The sequence below is a fragment of the Oncorhynchus nerka genome, linkage group LG13, assembly GCF_034236695.1.
Source record: "Oncorhynchus nerka isolate Pitt River linkage group LG13, Oner_Uvic_2.0, whole genome shotgun sequence".
Taxonomy (NCBI): domain Eukaryota; kingdom Metazoa; phylum Chordata; class Actinopteri; order Salmoniformes; family Salmonidae; genus Oncorhynchus; species Oncorhynchus nerka.
The window spans coordinates 43,305,792-43,327,088 of NC_088408.1; the positions used below are offsets into that span (position 1 = coordinate 43,305,792).

The 21,297-nt window shown below is 45.1% G+C and overlaps 1 protein-coding gene across 2 annotated transcripts; it reads left to right on the forward strand.

The window, feature by feature from the left end:
- Positions 1–17,085: 17,085 nt before the first annotated feature.
- LOC135574698 (uncharacterized) lies at positions 17,086–20,803 on the forward strand. Of its 2 annotated transcripts, XM_065026432.1 has the most exons (10): positions 17,086–17,824; positions 17,912–18,088; positions 18,179–18,240; positions 18,323–18,409; positions 18,497–18,538; positions 18,607–18,780; positions 18,859–18,894; positions 18,992–19,543; positions 19,824–19,935; positions 20,030–20,803. In XM_065026432.1, the coding sequence occupies exons 1-7, from the start codon at positions 17,761–17,763 to the stop codon at positions 18,892–18,894; spliced, it is 642 nt and encodes a 213-aa protein (XP_064882504.1). In that variant the 5' UTR covers positions 17,086–17,760; the 3' UTR covers positions 18,992–19,543; positions 19,824–19,935; positions 20,030–20,803. The 2 variants fall into 2 exon arrangements, with proteins under 2 accessions (XP_064882504.1, XP_064882503.1); XM_065026431.1 differs by lacking the exons at positions 18,859–18,894; positions 18,992–19,543; positions 19,824–19,935; positions 20,030–20,803 and having other exon boundaries at positions 18,607–18,850.
- The last annotated feature ends 494 nt before the right edge of the window (positions 20,804–21,297 follow it).

The following is a 21,297-nucleotide window of genomic DNA, read 5'->3' on the forward strand; positions in this document are numbered from 1 at the left end:
TTTGTACTGTTAGATTTCAGTGCAGCCTTTGTTATTATTGACCATAACCTGTTGTTGAAAAAAACGGTGTGTTATGGCTTTTCAACCTCTGCCATATTGTGGATTCCGAGCTATCTATCTAATGTAACTCAAAGGGTTTTCTTTAACCTCTATGGGATAATATGATTTTCAGGATTTTTTTTCTCATTTTGTCTGTCATATTTGAAGTGTACCTATGATGAAAATTACAGGCCTCTCTCATCTTTTTAAGTGGGAGAACTTGCACAATTGGTGGCTGACTAAAAAAAAAATTGCCCCACTGTATATGCATGTTATTATTCGTATTGGATAGAAAACACTCTGAAGTTTCTAAAACTGTTTGAATCATGTTTGTGAGTATAACATAACGTTTTTAGCAGGCGAAACCCCGAGGACAAACCATTCAGATTTGTTTTTTGAAGTCACTGTCTTTTCAATATGATTTCATGGGGAATCCAGAAATCTAATCGACTTTCCTACAGTTCCTACCGCTTCCACTGGATGTCCCCAGTTTGTAGAAATTGGTTGAGATTTTTCCTTTGTGTAATGAAGAAGTACCATAGCTCAGAACGAACGTCACTTCATGTGTACCTTTTGATAGAGGCGCGTAACCAGAAAAGTAACGTCAGTTTGTTTTGTTCCTCTATTGAACACAGATCATCCCGTCTTCAATTGGACCGATTATATACGTTTAGAAATACCTAAAGTTGTATTACAAAAGTAGTTTGAAATGTTTTGGCAAAGTTTACAGGTAACTTTTGAGATATTTTGTAGCGATGTTGCGTAAGTTGGAAGCGGTGTTATTCTGGATCAAACGCGCCAAATAAATGGACATTTTGGATATATATCGACGGAATTAATCAAACAAAAGGACCATTTTTGGGACATATAGGAGTGCCAACAAAAGAAGCTTGTCAAAGGTAAGGCATGATTTTTATTTTATTTCTGCGTTTTGTGTCGCGCTTGCAGAGTTGAAATATGCTACTCTGTCATTGTTTACTGTTGTGCTATCATCAGATAATAGCTTCTTATGCTTTCGCTGAAAAGCCTTTTTGAAATCTGGCACATTGGCTGGATTCACAACGAGTGTAGCTTTAATTTGCTATCTTGCATGTGTAATTTAATGAACGTTTAATTTTTATAGAAATGTATTTTAATTTGGCGCACTGCATTTTCCCTGGCTATTGGCCATGTGGGACGCAAGCGCCCCGCCTACCCCAGATAGGTTAAAACTTCTTATGACTTGGAGGCAGTATTTCGACGTCTGGATGAGAAGCATGCCCAAAGTAAACTGCCTGTTACTCAGGCCCAGAAGCTAGGATATGCATAGGTTTGGGAGATTTGGATAGAAAACACTAACGTTTCCAAAACTGTTAACATAATGAGTATAACAGAACTGATATGGCGGGCAAAAACCTGAGGAAAATTTTTTGATGTGGGTATTTTCAGTTGAATGCCTATAGACTATCTAATGTGTTCGGACCCAGATTGCAGTTCCTATGGCTTCCACTAGTCTTTAAACATTGTTTCAGGCTTGTTTTCTGAAAAATGAAGAAGAAAGAGTGACTGAGTGCACGCCGTTCGTTGTTTTTCCTTTCTATTGAATACGCTTTTGTCCGTTTGAAATATTATAGTTTATTTAGACAATTGACAACCTGAGGATTAATTATAAACATCGTTTGACATGTTTCGACGAACTTTACCGGTACTAGGATGTATTCGTCTGCATATTTTGACCGCCTTTGAGCCAGTGGATTACTGAACAAAAAGTGCCAACAAAACTGAGTTTTTGGGGTATAAAGAGGGACTTTATCGAACAAAACTAAAAAAAATTGTGAAGCTGGGACTCTTGTGACTGCATCCAGATGAAGATCTTCAGAGGTAACTGATTAATTGTATCGCTATTTCTGACTTTTGTAATTCCTTTACATACCTCAGGGACTATTCAATGCTAATGCAGAACACCACAGGATGTTTTTGTGCTGGTCAAGGGCAGTCATGTCATGGGTGAACCAAGGGCTATATCTGTTCTTAGTTCTACATTTTATGAATGGGACATGCTTATTTATGACTGTGAGGAAAGCACTTTTGAAGAGCAACCAGGCATCCTCTACTGACATGATGAAGTCAATATCCTTCCAGAAAACCCGGGCCAGGTTGATTAGAAAGGCCTGCTCGCTGAAGTGTTTTAGGGAGCGTTTGACAGTGATGAGGGGTGGTCGTTTGACCGCGGACCCATTGGGCAAGCAGGCAATGAGGCAATGAGGCAATGATCGCTGAGATACTGTTTGAAGACAGCAGAGGTGTGTTCAGAGGGAAAGTTGGTCAGGAGTTAGGGTTGTACCTGGTAGGTTCCTTGATAATTTGTGTGAGATTGAGGGCATCTATTTTAGAATGTAGGACGGTCGGGTTTTAATTAAAAATGCGCTTTCTGGACCGTTTTTCGAAATTCTTTCGTTTTTTCTTTTCAATTACACATGTAAGAACTGTATGAATATACTTTTGTCCATTTTTATAACTTGTGCATAAGGCATATGTTTTGTCCATTTGCAATATAATTTCATAGGAAGTCAAAAGTCAAAAATAGCAAAAAATATCATAAACACTTATCACCCCCTTAAAAAAAGTCCTTTCTGGAACGTTTTTTTGAAATTCTTTCGATTTTAATGTCAATTACACATCTATAAGAACTGTATCAACATACTTTAGTCATATTTTATTATCATCATTTAAAAAAAAATGTTTTACTTGTGCATAAGGCAGATGTTTTGTCCATTTGCAATATGATTTCAGGCAACAAGTCAGATTTTTAAAATGCTTTTCGGCGACAGCATGAGAAGCTATTATCTGATAGCATGCACCAATACACTACAACACAAAAGCACAGCAGGGGACGTAAACAAAATAATTAGCATTTCGGCGTTACACAAACCGCACAATAAAATAGAAAACAGTCATTACCTTTCACCATCTTCTTTGTTGGCACTCCTAGATGTCCCATAAACACTATTGGGTCTTTATTTCGATTTAATCGGGCCATATAAAGCCAAGATATCGTTATATGTAGACTGTGTGATAAACGAAAAAAACAGCGATTTCACAACGTAACGTCATTTTTTAAAATTCAAAAAGTAGACGATAAACTTTCACAAAACACTTCGAAATACGTTTGTAATGCTACTTTAGGTATTAGTAAACGTTAATAAGCGATAAAAATCATCCGTAGGCGATGTAAATATCATTAGCTGTCGTCTTGGAAAAAATTTCAGGAGAGAGCTCTTCCGGAATGATCTGGGCGGAGACCGGAGGTAAGTCGTGCCCCTCTTTCGGTTCAACCAAGAATCAAAGAGGATTCAATTCACAAGACTCTAGACAACATGGGGATGCTGTGGGAGTTGAATGCTCGGTCTTATCTAATTCGGCTCACTGTTAACATTTGCTTGAAGTGGCGCAAGGATATTTATTTCCATTTTCTGTGATCAGGTTTTCCTGCGCTTTCCGATGTAACGCACGTTATGTAATAGCCACAGTCGTGATTTAACCAGTTTTAAAAACGTCCGAGGGTTTCCTATCCACACATTCTAACCATATGAACGTACTATATTCCTGGCATGAGTAGCAGGGCGCTGAAATGTTGCGCGATTTTTAACAAAATGTTCAAAAAAGTAGAGGGTAGGAGCAACAGGTTAAAAGTTCCAACAAGGTTAACTAATGCAGGCAGTGTATGTCTCTACGCACTCCAATGTGTCCCTCCTTCCAAGCTGTGTGTGTGATTTAGTTTTCCTTTGAAATTTTATGGGAAAAATGACTGATTTACAGTTCATGGGGGTTGCCTATTCACACATATGAAGTTTTGGAAAGATCTGACTTTTTTAACCCCCCAACAGCCCCTGAGACACCAATTATGGCACATCCGGTTGGCACAGGAAGCTATAAGTCCACACATATCCTCAATCGGGTATGCTTTTACAGACTCCTGAGTTTTAAGTCTTTACGTTAAGAATTGACTGATTTACACAGGGTTGAATGCACTGTCTATCAAACTGCAGGCAGGGTATGGATATACACTTTTAGGGTGATTTCAACGACTTCCGGTTGGTCCAGGAAGCTTAGAATCAACACAGGTAGACCTTATCCTGGCCTGATGGACTGTTACCGAAGACAGGTTCATACCGCATTCATATCCCACATAGGCCTCAGGTTTAATTTAGAGGAGCAGGCAATGTCTTCCTATGGGGAGAGATGTCATTGTAATCTGTGAGATCAAAAAACCCTGTTTTACTGTTAAGGGTTAATGCTACACGGTCAATGTTAGGCTTGCACAGATCGGGAGGACCTTAGGAACGTACCTGAGGTCGAATTGTGCTTCTCACCTTAACGGTTCTCTCACTGTCACCCAAAAGGAAATTACGTTGTGGGGCAGGCTTAATTTTGGGCCTACTTTTCTAATGGTCGCTGCTCTTAGACCGAGCAAGCTACGGTCAAGCGGGGCATCTCGTTGAACTCGGCACGGCCTAGAGAATATGGAAATGTCATTGCAGGTTCTGTGTGTCTTTAAGCACCGCACTTTGTCACTCCATCCTTGCTGTGTGTGTGTGAGAGAGAGCTTTTCTTTGACATCTGTTGGGAGAAATGACTGACTTACAGTTTATGGGGGTTGCCTAATCACACTTATGAAGTTTTGAAAAGATCTGACCTTTTTAACCCTTGGAAACTGCCACTGTGACACCATTTAAGGCACTTCCGGTTTGCACAGGAAGCTATAAATAAACTCAGATCCTGATTGGGGTATGCCTTTACAGAATCCTGAGTTTTAAGTCTTTACGTTAATAACTGAGTTATTTACGGAGGGTTTAGTGAGTGTGTGTTATTTAAAAAAAATCATAGAAAATCACAGAAATCTCGCAGAGCTCCACAGCACACTTTAAAAAGATTCGTATGAACACCCTGCAACTGGATCTGTAACTGTTTCTAAAAACTTTTAGAAAAATAACAACACCTACCTTTGAACATCACCAATTTGTCATTGTACGATTTCTCTTAAATGACGATAGATAAATGGCTGGTTCTTTTTTTATTGACACCGGAGGCTCCTTGACTTTGACGTGAAGTGGAAAAATAATTTCTCTATTTTCATTTTGGACCTTTAATCCCAGAGAAATGGCCATAACTCAAAAACCGTTGAGGCCTAGACGCCATCTTGTTCGGGGCCAACTGCCCATTATGCCAAACCTACGCTCACCAAGTTTCGGCTTCAAAATATTTTCCGTTTTGGAGATAAGGCCCCGTCGTAATTCGTGATGTTTTGTACAATTGCAATATGATTGCTTATGCCCTCGTGGGATTTTCCGGGACAGCGGAAAAATGACAAAATTTGATTATTTTATCAAACGGAAACCGAATGTCCGAGAAAGTTCATTTGATGACTTCCCGGTAGGTCTGGCCCTACCGCACGGCCCGACGCCGACCGCAAATTTTACAAACGTTTTCGGACGTCTAGTAAAGGACCGTACATTTGCAATATGGACTTTCTCACTAACCATACAGCAAATGTCAAAATGTTAAGGTATGTAAATGACATCTGTCTGGATTTATTTTTCAATACATCTGCAAACATTTCTAAAAACATGAAAAACATTATACTCTTTCATTATGCCATATTGTGTGTAGCTCGGTAAGATAAACATCTAATCTCAGAAAAAAAAGAAACGTCCTCTCACTGTCAACTGCGTTTCAGCAAAGTTAATTAACATGTGTAAATATTTGTATGAACGTAAGATTCAACAACTGAGACAAACTGAACAAGTTCCACAGACATGTGACTAACAGAAATTGAATAATGTGTCCTTGAACAAAGGGGGGGGTTCAAAATCAAAAGTTAGTCAGTATCTGGTGTGACCACCAGCTGCAATAAGTACTGCAGTGCATCTCCTCCTCATGGACTGCACCAGATTTGCCAGTTCTTCCTGTGAGAGATTACCCCACTCTTCCACCAAGGCACCTGCAAGTTCCCGGACATTTCTGGGGGGGATGGCCCTAGACCTCACCCTCCAATCCAACAGGTCCCAGATGTTCTCAGTGGGATTGAGATCCGAGCTCTTCACTGGCCATGGCAGAACACTGACATTCCTGTCTTGCAGGAAACCACGCACAGAACGAGCAGTATGGCTGGTGGAATTGTCATGCTGGAGCGTCATGTCAGGATGAGCCTGCAGGAAGGTACCACATGAGGGAGGAGGATGTCTTCCCTGTAACGCACAGCGTTGAGATTGCCTGCAATGACAACAAGCTCAGTCCGATGATGCTGTGACACACCGCCCCAGACCATGACGGACCCTCCACCTCCAAATTGATCCCACTCCAGAGTACAGACCATGGTGTAATGCTCATTCCTTCTACGATAAATGTGAATCGGACCGTCACCCCTGGTGAGACAAAACCATGACTCGTCAGTGCAGAGCAGTTTTTGCCAGTCCTGTCTGGTCCAGTGACGGTGGGTTTGTGCCCATAGGCGACGCTATTGCCTGTGATGTCTGGTGAGGACCTGCCTTACAACAGGCCTACAAGCCCTCAGTACAGCCTCTCCCATCCTATTGCGGACAGTCTGAGCACTAATGGAGGGAGGGATTGTGAAATGAACTATGTCAATAGGTAATGATAGGATGGATGTTACCAAGATGAAATTTACACACTGTTTAGTAAGCTGAGACTGACCATAACATGTGTTTGTGGTGGAACATGAAGAAGTTGAGCAAATCACACGTATAAAAAGTGAGAGGACTAAGGGAAATGTCAGATAAAGTTAAGTATACACCACAACCACTGCCACAACAAATCATGCAAGGAGCCAGAAGACCCAAGGATGTCAGAGAATGCCTATAAAATCTACTCCACCGACAAACAACAAATAATACTACTACTCCCTGCCCTTGCAACACCAGCCAACAGGAGATGGGTGGCCTGTGTGTGTGTGTTTATACATGAGTGAGTGTACGTTTATGGACTATGTATACCTCTTTGCGTATGCGTATGTGTGTGTTAAAGTGTATGTTTTCAAATAGGCACAGTATGGATGACAATTTAAATGTGATTTAAAAAAAATGTTTGACAGTGATACAGTTGAAGTTGGAAGTTTACATACATTGGAGTGGCCATCACAAAGCCTTGACCTCAAATTTGGGGTGGAAGGGTAGCCTAGTGGTTAGAGCATTGGACTAGTAACTGAAAGGTTGCAAGTTTGAATCCCTGAGCTGACAAGGTAATTATCTGTTGTTCTGCCCCTGAACAGGCAGTTAACCCTAGGCCATCATTGAAAATAAGAATTTGTTCTTAACTGACTTGCCTGGTTAAATAAAGGAAAAATAAATAAAAATCCCATAGAAAATTTGTGGGCAGAACTGAAAAAGCATGTGCGAGCAAAGAGGCCTACAAACCTGACTCAGTTACACCAGCTCTGTCAGGAATGGGCCAAAATTCACCCAACTTAGTGTGGGAAGCTTGAGGAAGGCTACATAAAACGTTTGACCCAAGTTAAACATTTTAAAAGCAATGCTACCAAATACGAATTGTGTTTATGTAAACTTCTGACCCACTGGGAATGTGATGAAAGAAATAAAAGCTGAAAAAATCATTCTCTCAACTATAATTCTGACATTTCACATTCTTAAAATAAAGTGATGATCCTAACTGACCTAAGACAGGGAATTTTTACTTGGATTAAATGTCAGGAATTGTGAAAAACAGTTTGGCAAATGTATTTGGCTTAGGTGTATGTAAACTTTCGACTTCAACTCTATGTGCTCGCTTTGTATGCCATAAATGGTACAGTGCTTGCAAAGAGACAGGGCTTGGCGATATTGTAGGTGGACCTCTTCTGTTCTCCTCTCTCTTCCTGCATCTTCTCTCCTACCCAAGTCTTTCCTCTCTTCCAACCTCTTCCCTTTCTCCGCTCGCTCCGGGGGCCTTACTAATGTGCCGGAAAGCTGAAGGCACCCAAAGAGGGCTTCCTCTGTGTATTGGTCTTGGTGGAAGTGATTAAAAAGGGATTTGGGTGGCAGGGGGTTGTTGTCACTGTGTTGATTTATCACCCTCAGCTGGGAAAGCCAGAGAAGTACATTTTAAAAAATCCCAAATTCCAGGTGTATCCCCCAAGAACCTCCTATAGGGTTGGAAACAGAAGCACCTCTACTGTAAAGCTTGGCAAGCTTCAATCAACTCAATCAAATGCATGAGTATTTGAAAGAAAACAAGTACTATTTGAACCACAGGTCATGAGCTCTGCACCCCCCCATCCCACCCCACACACACATGCATGCACACACACACGCCTTTTGTGGGAACGGTCCTAGAAAACATGAGGATAATTAGATGCCCTTAATACAATGAGGTGACATGAGAAAAGCAGCTGGGCAATGGAAGGGCAGTTAACAAATAAACACACCAAAAGTCTGCTTCCGTCTCTGGAAAAGTATTATGGGGGGTCTGGGTCTAGTTAAGAGGTACCTTAGATGTTGAACCCTGGTTGGGTTTTTGTTCAGTTTTCCACAGCTCTGTGAAAAAGTTTGGTACAAATGCAAGGAATCACTCACACACACACACACACACACACACACACACACACACACACACACACACACACACACACACACACACACACACACACACACACACACACACAAATTAAATCAAATCATATTTAATTGGTCACATACACATATTTAGCAGATGTTATTGCAGGTGTAGCAAAATGCTTGTGTTCCCTAGCTCCAACATTGCGGTAGCATCTAACAATTTACAAAAGTTCACAACAATTCACACCCTGATCTGTTTCACCTGTCTTTGTGATTGTCTCCATTGACCCTTGCCTGTCCAGACTCTGAGACCACCTGCCTTACCACTCTGCCTGCCCCTGAGCCTGCCTGCCGACCTGTACCTTTGACCCACCTCTGGGTTATTGACCTCTGTCTACCCTGATCCTGACCTGCCTGCCGTTCGGTACCATTGTCCCTTGACCTCTGGTTTACTGACTCCTAACTGCCTTGACCTGTCTATTGCCTGCCCCTGTTGGATTATTAAACCATTGTTAATTCGACGTTGTCTGCATTTGGGTCTTACCTTCATACCTTATAGTACGAACTGGCCAAGACTGACCCAGCAGACCCGGGCCAGCTGCGCAATGCCATCTCCTCCCAAGGAGCCTCAATTGGCAAGCACGAGGAATTGCTTTGTGGTCTTATGGAGGGGGTCCAAACGTTGGCTAAGTGCCATGACCAGGCGTTGGACATGCTGCTGGAGCAATTCCGCGGTTTTTCTGGTGGCAGCCTGCCACTGTGGTAACCCCAACGCCCCTCAGTAACACAGCAATTAGCAGAGCCACCCCACAGGCCACTCCACCATCCCGGGAGCCCCGTTTACCTCCCCCGGAACGATTTAATGGAGAGCCGAGCACCTGTCGGGCATTTTTCGCTCAGTGTGCCCTCATTTTCGAGCTTCGGCCCTCCTCCTTTCCTCAGATCTCTCCAAGATAGCCGAACTCATCACGCTGATGTCTGGGAGGGCTCACATGGGCTACTGCCATATGGGACCAACAGCCAGCCATGTGCTTGAGTCTGGAGGGGTTCCTGGGAAGATGAGGAATGTTTTTGAGGCCCTGTTTACATTTACATTTACATTTAAGTCATTTAGCAGACGCTCTTATCCAGAGCGACTTACAAATTGGTGCATTCACCTTATGACATCCAGTGGAACAGCCACTTTACAATAGTGCATCTAAATTTTTTAAGGGGGGTGAGAAGGATTACTTTATCCTATCCTAGGTATTCCTTAAAGAGGTGGGGTTTCAGGTGTCTCCGGAAGGTGGTGATTGACTCCGCTGTCCTGGCGTCGTGAGGGAGTTTGTTCCACCATTGGGGGGCCAGAGCAGCGAACAGTTTTGACTGGGCTGAGCGGGAACTGTACTTCCTCAGTGGTAGGGAGGCGAGCAGGCCAGAGGTGGATGAACGCAGTGCCCTTGTTTGGGTGTAGGGCCTGATCAGAGCCTGGAGGTACTGAGGTGCCGTTCCCCTCACAGCTCCGTAGGCAAGCACCATGGTCTTGTAGCGGATGCGAGCTTCAACTGGAAGCCAGTGGAGAGAGCGGAGGAGCGGGGTGACGTGAGAGAACTTGGGAAGGTTGAACACCAGACGGGCTGCGGCGTTCTGGATGAGTTGTAGGGGTTTAATGGCACAGGCAGGGAGCCCAGCCAACAGCGAGTTGCAGTAATCCAGACGGGAGATGACAAGTGCCTGGATTAGGACCTGTGCCGCTTCCTGTGTGAGGCAGGGTCGTACTCTGCGGATGTTGTAGAGCATGAACCTACAGGAACGGGCCACCGCCTTGATGTTAGTTGAGAACGACAGGGTGTTGTCCAGGATCACGCCAAGGTTCTTAGCGCTCTGGGAGGAGGACACAATGGAGTTGTCAACCGTGATGGCGAGATCATGGAACGGGCAGTCCTTCCCCGGGAGGAAGAGCAGCTCCGTCTTGCCGAGGTTCAGCTTGAGGTGGTGATCCGTCATCCACACTGATATGTCTGCCAGACATGCAGAGATGCGATTTGCCACCTGGTCATCAGAAGGGGGAAAGGAGAAGATTAATTGTGTGTCGTCTGCATAGCAATGATAGGAGAGACCATGTGAGGTTATGACAGAGCCAAGTGACTTGGTGTATAGCGAGAATAGGAGAGGGCCTAGAACAGAGCCCTGGGGGACACCAGTGGTGAGAGCACGTGGTGAGGAGACAGATTCTCGCCACGCCACCTGGTAGGAGCGACCTGTCAGGTAGGACGCAATCCAAGCGTGGGCCGCGCCGGAGATGCCCAACTCGGAGAGGGTGGAGAGGAGGATCTGATGGTTCACAGTATCGAAGGCAGCCGATAGGTCTAGAAGGATGAGAGCAGAGAGAGAGAGTTAGCTTTAGCAGTGCGGAGCGCCTCCGTGATACAGAGAAGAGCAGTCTCAGTTGAATGACTAGTCTTGAAACCTGACTGATTTGGATCAAGAAGGTCATTCTGAGAGAGATAGCGGGAGAGCTGGCCAAGGACGGCACGTTCAAGAGTTTTGGAGAGAAAAGAAAGAAGGGATACTGGTCTGTAGTTGTTGACATCGGAGGGATCGAGTGTAGGTTTTTTCAGAAGGGGTGCAACTCTCGCTCTCTTGAAGACGGAAGGGACGTAGCCAGCGGTCAGGGATGAGTTGATGAGCGAGGTGAGGTAGGGAGAAGGTCTCCGGAAATGGTCTGGAGAAGAGAGGAGGGATAGGGTCAAGCGGGCAGGTTGTTGGGCGGCCGGCTGTCACAAGACGCAAGATTTCATCTGGAGAGAGAGGGGAGAAAGAGGTCAGAGCACAGGGTAGGGCAGTGTGAGCAGAACCAGCGGTGTCGTTTGACTTGGCAAACGAGGATCGGATGTCGTCGACCTTCATTTCAAAATGGTTGACGAAGTCATCTGCAGAGAGGGAGGAGGGGGAGGATTCAGGAGGGAGGAGAAGGTGGCAAAGAGCTTCCTAGGGTTAGAGGCAGATGCTTGGAATTTAGAGTGGTAGAAAGTGGATTTAGCAGCAGAGTCAGAAGAGGAAAATGTAGAGAGGAGGGAGTGAAAGGATGCCAGGTCCGCAGGGAGGCGAGTTTTCCTCCATTTCCGCTCGGCTGCCCGGAGCCCTGTTCTGTGAGCTCGCAATGAGTCGTCGAGCCACGGAGCGGGAGGGGAGGACCGAGCCGGCCTGGAGGATAGGGGACATAGAGAGTCAAAGGATGCAGAAAGGGAGGAGAGGAGGGTTGAGGAGGCAGAATCAGGAGATAGGTTGGAGAAGGTTTGAGCAGAGGGAAGAGATGATAGGATGGAAGAGGAGAGAGTAGCGGGGGAGAGAGAGCGAAGGTTGGGACGGCGCGATACCATCCGAGTAGGGGCAGTGTGGGAAGTGTTGGATGAGAGCGAGAGGGAAAAGGATACAAGGTAGTGGTCGGAGACTTGGAGGGGAGTTGCAATGAGGTTAGTGGAAGAACAGCATCTAGTAAAGATGAGGTCGAGCGTATTGCCTGCCTTGTGAGTAGGGGGAAGGTGAGAGGGTGAGGTCAAAAGAGGAGAGGAGTGGAAAGAAGGAGGCAGAGAGGAATGAGTCAAAGGTAGACGTGGGGGAGGTTAAAGTCGCCCAGAACTGTGAGAGGTGAGCCGTCCTCAGGAAAGGAGCTTATCAAGGCATCAAGCTCATTGATGAACTCTCCGAGGGAACCTGGAGGGCGATAAATGATAAGGATGTTAAGCTTGAAAGGGCTGGTAACTGTGACAGCATGGAATTCAAAGGAGGCGATAGACAGATGGGTAAGGGGAGAAAGAGAGAATGACCACTTGGGAGAGATGAGGATCCCGGTGCCACCACCCCGCTGACCAGAAGCTCTCGGGGTGTGCGAGAACACGTGGGCGGACGAAGAGAGAGCAGTAGGAGTAGCAGTGTTATCTGTGGTGATCCATGTTTCCGTCAGTGCCAAGAAGTCGAGGGACTGGAGGGAGCATAGGCTGAGAAGAACTCTGCCTTGTTGGCCGCAGATCGGCAGTTCCAGAGGCTACCGGAGACCTGGAACTCCACGTGGGTCGTGCGCGCTGGGACCACCAGATTAGGGTGGCCGCGGCCACGCGATGTGGAGCGTTTGTATGGTCTGTGCAGAGGAGAGAACAGGGATAGACAGACACATAGTTGACAGGCTACAGAAGAGGCTACGCTAATGCAAAGGAGATTGGATTACAGTGCTGCTATTCGGGGGCTAGCTGGCTAGCTAGCAGTGTTGATTACGTTACGTTGCGTTAAAAGAACGACAATAGCTGGCTAGCTAACTAAGAAAATCGCTCTAGACTACACAATTATCTTTGATACAAAGACGGCTATGTAGCTAGCTATGTAGCTAGCTACGATCAAACAAATCAAACCGTTGTACTGTAATGAAATTAAATGAAAATGTGATACTACCTGTGGAGCGAAGCGGAATGCGACCGGGTTGTTGAGTGCGGAAGTTCTATTCGGTAGACGTTGGCTAGCTGTTGGCTAGCTAGCAGTGTCTCCTACGTTAAGGACGACAAATAGCTGGCTAGCTAACCTCGGTAAATTAAGATAATCACTCTAAAACTACACACTGTAAACTACACAATTATCTTGGATACGAAGACAGCAAAGACAACTATGTAGCTAGCTAACACTACACTAATCAAGTCGTTCAGTTGAGTGTAATAGTTTCTACAGTGCTGCTATTCGGTAGACGGTGGACGTTTGCATGGCTGGAGTCCACCATGCCACGGGCATTGTATGAAGTCCACGCAACCTGCCCCGGTACATATTCCTGGGGGCTCTGAATTTGCTCCGGACCTCTTCGCCATTCCCGTTCCAGGACCTCCGGAAGGTGTTCAGCAAGTCCCGGGCCACTTCCTTCTGCCGCACTGCCCCTATGACTGTGGGATTGACCTACTCCCTAACACCTCGCCGCCCCGGGGACGTCTGTACTCTGTCGGGACCAGAGACCTACATTGGGGACTCCCTAGCTGCAGGATTTGTCTGTCCCTCTTCCTCTCCCACTGGCGCAGGGTTCTTCCTAGTGGAGAAAATGGACAAGATCATGTGCCCGTGCATTGACTAGCGTGGACTCAATGACATTACTGTGAAGAACCATTATCCTCTACCACTCATTTCCTCGGCCTTCAAGCTTCTCCAGGGCGCCACTGTTTTCTCCAAGCTGAATCTATGAAATGCCTACCACATGCTGCAGATACGAGAGGGAGAAAAGTGGAAGACTGCCTTCAATACAGCCAGCGGCCACTACAAATATCTAGTCATGCCCTTTCGCATATCATGATGTTCTCCATGAAATGTTGAACCAGTTCGTCTTCGTCTACATTGATGACATCCTCGTCTTCTCCCGTTTCCCCCAAGAACACTCGTTCTCCAGTGCATTCTGGAGAAATTAAGGCGGAAAAGTGCGAGTTCCATCCCTCAACCATTCCCTTTCTGGGCTGCATCCTCTCCACTCGGAGTGTCCAGATGGATCCTAAGAAGGTGAAAGTGGTAGTGGATTGGCCTCAGCCTACGTCCAGGGAGCAACTGCAACGCTTCCTGGGGTTTGCCAACTTTTATCTCTGTTTTATCCAGGGTTACAGCAGCCTGGCCTCCCCCCTATCTGCACTCACCTCTACCAGGGTTCCGTTCACATGGTCCTCTGCCGCTGACCAGGCATTCCGGGACCTTAAACACTGCTTCACCACTGCTCCTATTCTGGTTCGTCCTGACCCTTCCCGTAAGTTCGTGGTGGAGGCCGATGCTTCGGATGTTGGAGTGGGGGCTGACCCAACGTTCTGCCCTGGACCTTAACCCATTTGGGGTAGGGGGCAGCATTTTCACTTTTGGATAAATAGCGTGCGCAAACTGAACTGCCTCCTACTCTGTCCCAGATCCTAATATATGCATATTATTAGTAGTATTGGATAGACAACACTCTGAAGTTTCTAAAACTGTTTGAATAATGTCTTTGAGTATAACATAACTTATTTAGCAGGCGAAACCCCGAGGACAAACCATTCAGATTTTTTTTTTGAAGTCACTGTCTTTTCAATATGTTTTCATGGGGAATTCTAATCGACTTTCCTGCAGTTCCTACCGCTTCCACTGGATGTCACCAGTTTGGAAAAATTTGTTGAAATTTTTCCTTTGTGTAATGAGGAAGTACCATAGCTGAGAACGAACGTCTCTTCACGTGTACCTTTTAATAGGGGCGCGTAACCAGAAAAGTAGTGTCAGTTTGTTTTGCGCCTGTATTGAACACAGATCATCCCGTCTTAAATTTGATCGATTATATACGTTTATAAATAACTAAAGTTGTATTACAAAAGTAGTTTGAAATGTTTTGGCAAAGTTTACATGTAACTTTTGAGATATTTTGTAGCGACGTTGGATCAAACGCGCCAAATAAATGGACATTTTGGATATACAGTGGGGAGAACAAGTATTTGATACACTGCCAATTTTGCAGGTTTCCTACTTTCAAAGCATGTAGAGGTCTGTCATTTTTATCATAGGTACACTTCAACTGTGAGAGACGGAATCTAAAACAAAAATCCAGAAAATCACATTGTATGATTTTTAAGTTTCCATTTTATTGCATGACATAAGTATTTGATACATTAGAAAAGCAGAACTTAATATTTTGTACAGAAACCTTTGTTTGCAATTACAGAGATCATATGTTTCCTGTAGTTCTTGACCAGGTTTGCACACACTGCAGCGGGGATTTTGGCCCACTCCTCCATACAGACCTTCTCCAGATCCTTTTTCGGGGCTGTCGCTGGGCAATACGGACTTTCAGCTCCCTCCAAAGATTTTCTATTGGGTTCAGGTCTGGAGACAGGATTGGCCACTCCTTAGTTGCCCTGGCTGTTGCCCTGGCTGGAATTAATCTAACAAAAGGACCATTTGTGATGTTTCTGGGACATATAGGAGTGCCAACAAAAGAAGCTCGTCAAAGATAATGCATGATTAATATGTTATTTCTGCGTTTTGTGTCGCGCCTGCAGAGTTGAAATATGCTACTCTCATTATTTACTGTTGTGCTATCATCAGATGCTTTCGCCGAAAATACTTTTTGAAATCTGACATGTTGGCTGGTTTCACAACGAGTGTAGCTTTAATTTGCTATCTTGCATGTGTATTTTAAAGAAAGTATTTGAATTTGGCGCTCTGCATTTTCCCTGGCTATTGGCCATATGGGACACAAGCGTTCCGCCTACCCCAGAGTGGTTAAGCTGCATCCCTGCACCTTCTTCTCCCACCGCCTCAACGCCACAGTGAGGAACTACGATGTGGGAACTTCGGAGCTTCTCGCAGTGAAGATGGCGTTGGAGGAATGGATGCACTGGCTAGAAGAGGCGGAATATCTGTTGATTGTGTGGACCGACCACAAAAACCTGGAGTATCTCCACACAACCAAGTGCCTCAACTCCAGGCAAGCAAGAAGGGCCCAGCTGTTTACCTGGTTCCACTTTTCCCTCTCCTACCAGCCGGGGTCCAAGAACATCAAGCTGGATGCCCTGTCTTGCCGCTTTAAGTTACCACCCTGGAGCCTGAGACCATCCTTGCCACCTCGTGACTGGCGACAGCACTCAGCTGGGGCATAAGGAAACCGGTCCGGGAGGAGCAGTGGTCCCACCCAAACCCTGGGGGGCAGATGTTTGTGCCTGACACTCTCCTCTCCGCGGTCCGGGCATGGGCCCATTCCTCCAGGCTTGCCTGTCACCCGGGCTCCCGTCAAACCCTGGCCTTCGTGCGACAACACTCTTGGTGCCTTCTATGGTTCTGTATGTTGCCGCAATTGTCGCTGAAAGCATGGTCTGCATACAGAACAAGACTCCTAGGCAAGCTGCGGCTGGTCTTCTTCAACCACTGCCTGTCCCTCACTGTCCCTGTTCCCATATATCCCTGGATTTAGTCAAATGTTCCCCCCCCCCGTCTGAGGGCAACAATGCCATCTTGACTGTGATCGATCAGTTTTCCAAAGCCTCCCACTTCATTCCTATCCCAAACTACCCTCGAATGAGGGCTGGGTCCAGGATATATCTAGCTGGGACCCAGCACATCTCTTCTGGGCCATAACCCTCCCAGTCCACCAGGTACTGGAAACCCCTGCCCCATGGTCGAACACTCAGGAAGCGTCTCACTGTGTATACCGGACGGCCATCGATGAAACATGGAGGACGGGTGGGTCTGAACACAGCAGACAAAGGGCTGTGAGACACAGGCTTAATCCCAGACACATGGAAAGTGGGGTGAATACGGAGGGTACGGGTAACAAAAGGTAAACAGCAGTGGTGCTAATGACTCTAGAGATGGGGAACAGGTCGATGAAATGGGGGGAAGTTTACAGGACTCCATCCGCAGGGGCAGGTCCCGGGTGGAGAGCAATACCCTCTGTACTTATGATTGTGCCATTAATCTTCTCCCAGGCACCACAACATCTCGGGTCGGCTATATTATATTTCCAGGCCGGAGACCAAGGGCCTGTTGCACAAAAGTAGAATTAAGACATCCGGGATAAATGACTCAGCTGAGCTCAATGAAGCCAAAACATGTGCGTCCAGGCTTAATTGGTTGCACAAAGACCAAGCCAGGATGAGCAGACACGGATTCATTAAGCCAGGTGAAACCAATCCTGGATAGGTGCGCGCTCACGGCTCACTCAAATAGACCCCGCCACAGATCACAGATTAACTGATTTACCATGGCAACTAGAGCCGCGTACTTTTCCCCGTCGGAAGCACAAATCCTCATGGAGGCATACGAGGAGGTAAAAGATATAATTAAGAAGAAAGGCAACACCGCCACAGTGATAAAGCAAAGAGAAAAAGCGTGGCAAAGTATTGCAGACCGCCTGAATGCGTAAGTAGTGCACAATTACACACTCACCGCTCCGCTGAAACATCACAATTACAATTCAAATATTTAATTCACATCTCCAAAAATGCAGTTGTACTGTAATTATGAAACGGTTAAATTTTTAATTGAAATGCACTGCAGATATGAGTGAAATTGTGTAAAGTAACTCCATCACACTGTTTAAAGCTATGATACATTCTTTGATATTTTTACTGAAAACAAGACAAAAATACCAAGTATTTTTTTGCAGTGTGACTCCATTAAATGTGTGTGTGTGTGTGTGTGTGTGTGTGGATTAAACATGAACGGGCCAAAACGGACATGGCAGCAGGTCAAAATCAAATACAAGAACATTCTGCAGAATGGTATGGTCCCTGACTAATATTTAACAAAGCACAAGCATATATTGTACCCAGAAGGTGCCTGCTCACACATTGTCTGTACTGTTTTAGCAGTGAAAAAGAATACCCACAGACAAGGCACGGGTGGTGGGTCACCAAAGGCTGACCTTACCCCAGCAGAGGACATGGCCTTGGAGCTAAATAAAGGCAGGCCCGTCTTAGAGGGGATCCCTGGGGGGAAAGAGACGAGCATAGGTTCCTCCCAAGATGCCACCCGCTTCATTCAAGGTATGTCCTTCCATCTCTACATGGGATACAACCACATTCATATTGAATCAATTTGGACTGTCTGACTTTGGTTTACCTATTGCCTTGCAGTGCCTGGCAGCACTGTGTTCCTGTTAGAGCCACCAGCACAAGCACCAGACGATGCTGATCCAGTGAATACTCCATCAAAGGCATACTGTAGGCCTGGCATGTCTTGTCTACTAGCTTCAATATGAATCCGATTAAATGTGATAGGGTGAAGGCCCCAGTGCAGCAGCAACAGCACATGATGGAGACGATGATGAGGAGGAGACCATCTCTCTGGATTCCAGAAGGCATGAGGTATCATGTTAAGACTGTGAAAGTACTATTTACTCTACAATGGTGAGGAGTCCTCATCAAAATCAAAAAATCTAATTTCTTTTACAGGACCCAGATGCTATACAGTGGGAAAACCAGCCTGGCAACATAGTGCGTATTAATAAAAGGACACCACATCCTGCCAAATTCCAGCTGCGCTAATTGTATTGTGTTCACAGAGCTCACAAGCTATCAGAAAGTTGTATGGCAACCACCTCCGGCGCCAAATAGAACTGGCAGACATAGACATTCAGTACAAGAAGAAAAAGATAGAAAATCTTGCACTGGAGTCCGAAATAAAAAAGAGGACAATTAGGAAACTGGACCTTGAAATAAAAAAACTTGCGAGGGAGGTGAGATATGCCTTCAATGTACACTGTATGCTAACTGTAACACAAATGTATTAATCATTATTTTTATTTCCTCCCCAGCTCCAAGAAGATGACACAGCTCAAAATAAAAATTAGGTATATTCTCATAAAGTCAAGTGAGCCATGACATATGAGCTCTTATTGTGAGCACACAGGACGGTGGCATCTTTCTAAGGTTTTTTAATTTTCCCAGCAATCAGTACAACCAAGTCATCGTTATAAGGCATCGCCCTCTTTTGCCCACCCCCAGCACCAGGTGTGGCCACTAGCCTATATGAAGGCCCAAAATTGTGTGTTCCTTTCTGCTCTGACAATGGCATGCCCATTCGTGCGAGATGTGGTGGATGAAGAAGCACTTGTGCTGAGGAGAGCCTTCAGGCGAGAAAGGGTCTTCAGGGACCGGTTGGACCCACTGGCCTTCCCTGATGACCATCTATATGAAAGATACAGGTTTTCTGCAGATGGCATCAGGTATCTATGCAGACTACTGGGTCCCAGGATTAAGCACCGCACTGCACGGAGCCATGCACTGAGTGTGGAGCAAATGGTTTGTGTGGCCTTGCGCTTTTTGCTAGTGGAGCCTTCCTGTACTCAGTGGGGGATGCAGAACAGCTGAACAAGGCCACAATTTGCCGCACAATAAGGAGTGTGTGTCTGGCTATCAAAGCATTAGCAGATGTCTTCATCTCCTTCCCTGGCCACAGAAGACTCTGTGACATCAAAGAGGAGTTCTATAGGATTGCAGGTAAGAGGATCTACAAATTACAGGACAACTGTTAACACATAGTAGGATACTCATTACTTTGTGTGACAGGTTTCCCCAATGTCATTGGTGCAGTGGACTGCACACACATAAGGATAAAAGCCCCTCAGGTGCCCATGAGGCCGATTTTGTGAATAGGAAATCCTTTCACAGCATTAATGTTCAGGTGAACATAACTTTTTGATATTGTCCATTGACGAACACTCTGCATTGCCAGTGATGTGCATTGATTGGTGTAATATTCCTCATCTTATGATTTCAGATGGTCTGCAATGCTGACTGTGTGATCAGCAATGTTGTGGCAAAATGGCCTGGCTCAGTCCATGACTCCAGAATCTTTCGGGCCTCTGAAATCTATCAGTGCCTATCACAAGGTAAGCCACACAACCCCTATTTATAACCATCATGGCTGTGTCAAGAATATCACTGTGTTTATGAGGTAGTAATGATGAGATTTTGTGTTGACAGGTGAATTCTCTGGTGTGTTGCTGGGAGACAGGGGTATGGCTGCCAGCCTTTTCTCCTGACACCTTTCACAGACCCCCAGGAAGCACAGCAGGCCTACAACCATGCCCATGCCAGGACCAGGGCCAGAGTTGAAATGACCTTTGGCCTCCTGAAGGCACGCTTTCACTGCCTTCACAAATTAAGGGTCAGCCCTGTTAGGGCATGTGATATTACTGTGGCTTGTGCTGTCCTCCACAATGTGGCCTGCCTGAGGAAGGAGAGGGCCCCAGAGTGCCACCAGCCATGGACTGGGACAATCCGGCAATCTTCCCTGATGACGACAGTGGTCGGCTGCTGAGGGACCAATATGTGTTGAATTATTTTAGTTAGTATGTGTGCTTTCAATTTTGGTTAAATATGTCCTGCGGTGGCAGAGGAATTTGGGGTTTTTTGGGTTCGTTTTTTTGACGAATTTGGCCTCTTATGATGTTTGTGCGGTATACTGTGTGTAATACAAGGCTGCAGGGAGGCTACTGCATCCATTCATTTGTCTGTTCAGTTGATGTGTATGGATTTGTCCTGCATTTATTTTAGTGTGCAGACATGCAGGGTGTGTTATATACAGACCTTTGAATGTGTATGTATCATTTTGTATAATATGCTTGGATTCTGTGCTTTCCATCTTGTAGAGTCACTGTGACTTCAGTTTCGAAAGGAGCTGATGGTTTACCTGCTTTGTTTTGTCCTTATTCAATAAAGGAACATAATGTTACACATTGTGTTTTTATATTCATATGGAATGTGTATTTGTTTATATGACAGAGTACTAGGGCCACACTGAAGAAAAAGGATAAAGTCATAAATTTATGAGGCTGGTTCTTTCTGCAGAAAAGCTACATATTGTTTTTACAGTTTTGATACTTATGACAATGTGATACTTAATATTCTGGCACATCAGCATGTCTTTGTTTATGAAACCATACTGAAGTACAATTTCACGAAATGCCCCACATCTGTCATTTTAACAACTGTCCTCCTTTAAAACAACTGGTTACAATATTATGACTTGTTTTTTTCCCCTCTGTGGCCCTAATATTCTATCATTTTATATATAGCCTTATAGTCTATGGGAAACTGTAAATTATCTAATGATAGCAACATCATCTAAAAATAATTTTTTATCCAAAATCATTGAAATTAATGATCACAAACGTTTAAATAATAACAGTGGGTCTAGTTATGTGATAACAATGTATAGTGAGCAGTGAAATAACTATTGGTTTCCATTT